The sequence below is a fragment of the Megalops cyprinoides genome, chromosome 1 (assembly GCF_013368585.1).
Source record: "Megalops cyprinoides isolate fMegCyp1 chromosome 1, fMegCyp1.pri, whole genome shotgun sequence".
Taxonomy (NCBI): domain Eukaryota; kingdom Metazoa; phylum Chordata; class Actinopteri; order Elopiformes; family Megalopidae; genus Megalops; species Megalops cyprinoides.
In genome coordinates, this window is record NC_050583.1 from 30,620,859 (window position 1) to 30,628,343 (window position 7,485).

General features: G+C 44.0%; 1 protein-coding gene across 1 annotated transcript; it reads right to left on the reverse strand.

Annotated features, from left to right (window-relative positions):
* Window positions 1–1,037: 1,037 nt before the first annotated feature.
* Window positions 1,038–6,221, reverse strand: LOC118779895 (archaemetzincin-1-like). The gene is made up of 6 exons (XM_036532256.1): window positions 5,918–6,221; window positions 4,388–4,561; window positions 4,130–4,258; window positions 3,625–3,797; window positions 2,228–2,404; window positions 1,038–1,655 (listed from the first exon to the last, which is right to left on the reverse strand). The coding sequence occupies exons 1-6, from the start codon at window positions 6,219–6,221 to the stop codon at window positions 1,038–1,040; spliced, it is 1,575 nt and encodes a 524-aa protein (XP_036388149.1).
* Window positions 6,222–7,485: the final 1,264 nt, after the last annotated feature.

Sequence of the window (7,485 nt, forward strand, 5' to 3'; positions counted from 1 at the left end):
TTATAATTTGCATCTCTAGATTCATCAGTGGCTGCATTGACACTGTCAGATGTTTTAATCAGTCATTTGATTTTGATTTCATGCAAGTCAGTAGTCCATGGCAGATACAGTATCTTGCAAAGGTGACCGGTTGATGGAATTTTCAAAGATGAACACATCTATCAATTCATGAAGTGTCCTTCTTTTGCACCTTGTTTCCCTCGCTTGCAACATTCTTAGTCTCACACAAGTGTTTTTGTAACTTTAAATGCTGGTATATTATTATTTGTATTTCGCTTAAAGATATTGCAAGTTGTTCAAAATGAATTACATCTATTGGCATGCAGTGTACCAGGCACATATTCCTGCTCTGGCTAACTCAAAGAAATCTGTCTGGACATTGTTTGTTGGTCCATGTTTCATTTCCTCTTTGAATTTCTGCAACAGAGTCAACTTTTTTGTTTTGCACCAACTAACTCTTAATTGTTAATTGTTAATTGTTAATTGTATACAATACTGTGCTGTTTTCTGCGATCTAAGGGCCTACAGGAGGATAACCATTGAAATACAGGATTAGCGCTGCAGGTCACATGGCGGAACAAAAGTATTACTACCAGCCTGTCCCCACCTTGTTCTGAATTTCAATTTTTTATCATTCAGTTGACTTTGGTAGTCACACTTGTTACATTCATTTACATGTTTTACTCACAGAAATCAGTGACATTGCTAATAAACAAACTGTACATGATTATCTTTGTAAATTAGGTTAATTTGCCAGTAAGAGCACTTATAGCATAAAGTAATCCATCTGTTGGACAGAGTTTAATGTTTTCAGAGCGAAAGTGTTGTCTTTGAAAATAATGGGACTAACATCTGGGCTTGACTGCACTTTGAAGGATGAAGCGTTATTGCCATAACTATCAAAAAAATGGAAACAGAAGATGATGCTTGGATTGAACCTCTGTGCTGTCATCTCTGCCTGGCTTCTTTCATAGCTTTCTGTCTTCTTTGCTTGCTCCCTCTCTTTGTGGTCGCTGCCATCCTCGGCTGATTGTTTTTTAAGAGGGTTCACTGTCAGGGCTCACTGTCGGCCTGTCAGTCTTTGCTCTCGTCAAACCGGCTGTCTGCTGCGGCTGCCTGGAGCTGAGCTTCCTCCACATCTGCACAAACCTCTGCCTGATGGCACCCCCGAAGTGGTGCTGCTCCTCCCCGTGAGGCTCCGGGAGGACCCTGAGGGAGGGCGCCCGTGTCAGGCTGGTTATGGGAGCGGGCATGGAGTCCACCAGGCGATCCAGCTGGGCGGGCTCGTCTTCGGGCGCCTTCCTCTGCAGAGTCCCCATGCAGGATCCCAGCCAAGCCTCATAGTCCCCCAGGGTGTCTGGGCAGAGCTCCGGCCTCAATGCCGCTGCTGGCCCCTTCTCTTGGGTCCTTGAGGAGACAGAGGGGCAAAGGGAGGCGCTGGTGCCTGAACACCCACCCTGCTGCCTGGCTTGGAAGACCGAGTCCTTCAAGCTATGCAGTTCCTGGGTGGCTGATCTGGGCTGGGATGGGTTCTCACATGAGCCTTCAGAATCAGAGCTGAAGAGGCAGCATCCATCTTCCGAGCTCTGAGCCCTTCCCACCCTCTCTCTGGGTGCCCGTGAGAGAGCAACACAATGGCACCATGCCTGGAGTTTCTGCACAAAGGGAATGAGCGCTTAAAATTGGTGGAGAAAGAAAGATCAAAGGAGTATTTTCTTTTCATGAATCAGGTATGTTGTCATTGTAAGACTAAAGCTGGTGAAAGGTCTTTCCCCCTTTTGCTTCTTTTCTCAGATCATCAAAGGAAAAAGGCCCAAAAAAATCTACTCAAGACTAATGATAACAAAAAACATGTGGTTGCAATTACTGTTTTAGCATAAAAAAGGCATTTGTCTTTCATCCCCTTCAAGTATCTTTTGGGTAAGTGTGGGAAAAGAGACAGTATCGAGATGTTACATTAATCCAGAGCGCCCCCCAGTGGTACAACTAAAACGTGCCTTTAGAAAAATGGGTAACACCTAGCCTTTGTTCCTCACATTTTTGAAACAACCCTTTTTCATGCAGCAATATCAATTCAATTCAAGAACAGCTCTCTTCCAAACAAATTAACTTCTCATGGACAAAAAATATTCTCAATCTGACAGTCATTTAGGCCATCCAGCTGTTTTAAAACACGGGGAAATCTGTGGAGTAAGCACAGCAGCGTGTGTTTGTGTGCATGACATACCTGGTAGCGCTGCAGCAGGCTGAATCCCAGCGCACAATGAAGCTTCCTAAGGCAGATGGGACAGAGGTCCATGGGCCTGAGGAACACCTCGTCCACGCTGGCCACGCCCTGCATGACACAGTGTAGCCAGCGGCAGTTCTGCAGCCCTACCAGGTGACACAGCTCATGGCTGGCAACCTTGGAGAACAAACGCACACCTCAATGGTTCAGCATTACACAGCCCAAACAGCCATTACATTACATTACAATCATTTAGCAGATGGCTCTTATCCAGAGTGTCTTCCAGCACAAAAGAACAGTATATCTATTCAAGCTGAATGATCAACAGTGTCAGACCAGGCTAACAACACTCCCAGACCAGTGAGTGTAAGCATAACACTATTAAAGCTGTGCCACAACTTAACTTGTGCTAACCTGACTAGACAAGGGAAGCCAAGTATACTAACATACATCAGTCAATAGACCAGAGAATCCACAACACAGTGTGATACTACACCTAAAATAAACAGCAAGTCAGGCAGCAATCAAAGGTCAAACACTTAAACATGTACTGTGTACACATGATTTACAACACTGTAGCCATGCAACATTTCAGTTTCATCTCACACTATAACTCTGAAAGATCACATTCTCTTTATATACTAACACGATAATCCACAGGTCCAATTCACCTGAAAGAAGAGGGGAAACATTAGGTGACATTTGTTTGGAATAGTGCCTCTTCAGTATGTGTAAAGTAGTGAGGGCAAAGTTCCTATTTGTAGGTTGGGGTCATATTGATATCAATATGTTAAGGTGCAGAATTTTTTTTGCCAACATCATGGACTGACATGCATGCACTGAATAATATATGGTTTGTATGTGTGAATATTTTTGTTTTTATACATGGAAAGCATGTTAGAGATATCAAAGGTTTGAGTGGCTGGATTTATTTTGGCACATTTGTATGTACTGACATGATTTGTATATACAAGTAACTTTTTGTATGCTGAAAGGGCTTTTCTTATAGGTTGCCTTTTACTTCAACTGGGGAAGTGAATGAATGAAGTCAACTCATGTAGCTGTGTGGAGCATCCTGCAGGTCCGATCAATCTCTTCATGCTGAATAGTGGACACATCCTCTCAGCTGGAGAGAGCTCTACCATGCATGGATCACCACAGTCTGCAGAGGAAACGCAGATGGATAGCTCCAAAACAAAATAAACCTATCATATGTGAAGCCGTGGGTGATTTTCACTCAATAAAGCAAGTACAATAATGTAACTGCTTTGAGGAGAGTGCCGGGGTCAACAGGGAGAATGGGGGACGAGGGGGACAGAAGGCAGGGGTATTTCTCTGGTGTTTTCCCGCTGCCTGTTGAACTCTCCACCCTCTCATGTGGAAAGCATGTGTTTTACCTTACAGCACTGCAGCAGGTCAGTCAGGGTGAGGGCTCGGGGCTGCTCAGACTGCGCTCTCCTGTCACGGCTGTCATCCTTCTCCTCCATGGCTGCCGCTGCCCGCTCAGCCATCCCGGATCCCTCTCCCAGAGGTATGCCGCACAGCCTGGAGAAGCTGCACACTCCCACTGCTGCGCACCACATACACAGCAATATGGGATGCGAGTGGAGTCTCTAGGGTGTACAGTATCCCCTCCCTGTGTTCTTCCACTTTACCAGAAACAGCTGGGTGCTTTTCTTCTGGACAGAACATTACATTATTTGCTTAGCAGACAGCCTTATCCAGGGCGACTTACATAGCTTACACGTTATCTATTTGTACAGCTGCATATTTTACTGAAGCAATTCAGCTGAAGTACCTCGCTCAAGGGTATAGTACAAGTGCCTGGTAACTGCATCAGCTACTTTTGAGTTTTAAGCGCTACTCCTTACTCACCTCTAACTAATGTAGATGGTAACTTACCTAGGTCATTTTCTGATTTTCCAAAAGTATAGTTCCATGTGTCACAAGGATAGATATCCATGAAGGTGAGCCCAAGAACACAGAATGCATCCATGGGCTTTACTCTTCGGAGGTGTCTCAGGATTGCATCTGACAAAAAAACAAGAGAATACTAAGCATACTGACTTCAGGTAACTAAAATTCTTCCCTCTCTCTCAAGACTATACAAAGCATACCATGTCTAAGTGCTTTGACAGGTTCTTATATTTCATCTCTTACCTGTGTGGAGCTGGATTTTATTCAAGTGTATTTGCTGGCGAAAGCGGCATTTGATGGAGGATGTGGATATGGGGGGCAGAGACACCACGCGGAAGCCAAGAAAGAAGGCCTCCAGGTAAGATTTAAGGTCATCCAGAAACAACATCCTTGCTCCCTGCCTCACTTCATCCACATCTGAAAAAGAGGCCTATAGGATAAGTTGGAAGTTCTTTTAGATATGGATTGTCCTGGGGAAAATAAGCTCACATTCTTCATTTTTACTACTTTTGATACATTTTCCCCACTTTATTTCACACTGGACACCTAACAATAACTTTGTGATTTTGAGTTTTCAGTCCATTACTCAGTTTTAGAGGATCTGAAAGTGAACTAAAAGAATAAAAAATGTAATGACCTACATACATGTTCAGTAAGCGTTTCATGAACAAAAGTTTAAATGTTCAAAAAATATGTATCTGTATGTATGTATTTGTATGGGTTATTACATATTTCCATATCGGAATTTGGGTTTGAATAATCTTATCAAGTCATCTTGATAAGATTTTCTTGCTGGTGGTCACTGAGATGCTGTACATCCCCTCCAGGTCCTCCTTGTTTCAAGACCTCTCCCTCAGCCCAGACACTACAAGCTATTTCACCAATAGCACTCTTACTGTCAGACGCCTTGGGGCAATACTTGACAACCACCTGCCCTTCTCTTCTCAGGTTGCAGTGGTGAGTCAGGTGTGCAGATTATCTTTGTAGAACATCTGAAGGACTTGCCCCTACTCCCTGTGTATTCTATGCAGCTCCTAGTTCAGGCCCTGGTCCTCTCACCCTTGGACTGGTGAAACGCCCTCCTTGCTTATCTTCCTGCCAATGCTATCAAACCCCTGCAGCTAATCCAGAATGTAGCTGCACAAGTTGTCTACAACCTCCCTAAATGTAGTCAAGTCACACCCCTCCTCATCTCACTTCACTGACTTCCTGTTACCACTCGCATCAAGTATGTACTGGCCAGATCACTACGCTCTACAACCTTGGGACAACTGACTATCCCTTTCTGACAGGGTTACTCCTGTCAGCCACAATGATGTCTGTACTGTTCCCCCAGTGGTGGAAGGAACTTCCCATAGGGGTGGAAAGCAGAATCACTGGCCATCTTCTGATGCAGTCTGAAGACCCACCTGTATCTCAGCTCCTCCTCAATCCCCACCCCTTAACAGCTGCTATTTGTATTACTTGCTGCTTATTTTATGTGTAGTATTGCGATGTGTTATGGATACTGTGACTGTGTGATGTATGGTAGGGCATGGACTTTGCTTCCCTTACATTCACTGGTCTGGTTGTGTTGTTACCCTGGTCTAACACTGTTGCTCATTTAACTTGAATGGAAACAGTTCTGTTCTCTTGTGCTGGAAGTTGCTTTGGATAAGAGTATCTGCTAAATGAATGTAATGTAATAAGCAGAGAATAAAAAAAATGTGAAATTAACACAATTGTCTAAATGTTGTGCTAGATGGATTAGTTCATTGTATATTTAGTACTTACCTATAGGCTGCAGATAGATCTTTTTTCGATAAGAGCTGCAATGGTGCCATTGAGTGGAGTTGTAGAAGCTCTCAAAGTCCTGTGGCTCTTCAGGATGGCTGACAATCCAATCAAACGCTGTTCTTATCAGCAGAGTCTGAAACAGCACTCTGTCTGGATTGTACGCCTCGGATAAGAAGAGCCTCTCAGCCTGGGAGTATGTGCGGGCATAAAGATCCTTCAGTGAGGCGTTGTTTGAAATCAGGGCCTCTTTCAGGGCTTGTGAGCCAAGGCAAAACTCCTGAACATGTCTGTGCTGGAGCATGCTGTACCTTAGCAGTCCCTAAAGGCACTGCCAAGACGGCTAAGTCACCTCAGTGGACGGACTAATAGGAGGTAGGTGTCTTGCGAGGCAGCAGGGGTCTCTCAACATGCCCCCTGGCTGTCTGTTCAGGTTCCAGTTAAAACCGCAGCCTGAGCTCCAAAGGCGTATCTCTCCTGATGTTCAGCACAGACGGAGGAATCCCCCGAGTCTGAGCTCTCTTTCTTCTGTTTGATGCCTCCCACGTCTGCTGTCACAAGAGTACATGCCACCCAGCTGTCAATGAGGAGCACGTCATGCCTCAAAACCTCACATGGACCCCATTCTAATATTTATGCCAGTCTGATACTTGCATCCACTAGAGATAATTTCAAACGTAAATTCTTATTTGGTACCTGAGGCAAGAAAAATACAATGCAACCAAATCAAATTTCCATCTGTGGAATACACGCTACATTCCAGCTGTTCATCTTAAACTTGTGAGTTCCTGATCCCAGGCGTCTTCATTAGTGTATCGTGGACTTGCTGCTTGGATGCTGCAAGAAAATCGTGGCACCATGGCACCACTAGCAAGACCTTTGTTGTTATTCTGGATGTTTTTGTCACGTTGTGATAACAAGCCCCTAGATTACTCAAACACTTGGCAAGCGCCTCATAAATGTGACTCAGATTTCAGATTGTCTTTGCCGTTTCCTCGTGACTTTCTGAAAGTCCCACCATTGTTAGGAGAAAACAATACACTGATCCAAGCCCACGGCAACAGCTTATGCATCAGGGGACACAATTCCTGGTAAAAAGGCTATTAACAGTCAAGGTATCTGAAGACTACACCAGATAATTTTCTGCATCAGAAACTTCTAATCACAATCTATGATATTCCAAAGAAGATGGGTTACAGTGTTCAAGTGCTCTGAATCTGAGCCAAAAGGGTAAAACTGGGAAATGCAGTACCACCGGCACACACTATGTTTATTGTGACAAGCGGAGCCATGTGTCCTTTATAGCAACAGACTCATTGTTTCTGAAAAGCTCTTATGTATACTCATTATGTCAACACAGCATTATTTCTCTGGGAACCAAGATTCTGTATTTACTGCTATATAGTAGTTCCCTTGAAGCGCTCAGTTCACCCAATGTAGACCCAAGGCCTGAGCGCCTTACCGGATCGTTACATATTAAACTCTTATATATGTTGTACAAATTATTCTTTTTTAAATTAATAAAGCAATGTCAGTTTACCCTTTACTTTCATCTAATACAGAAAGCA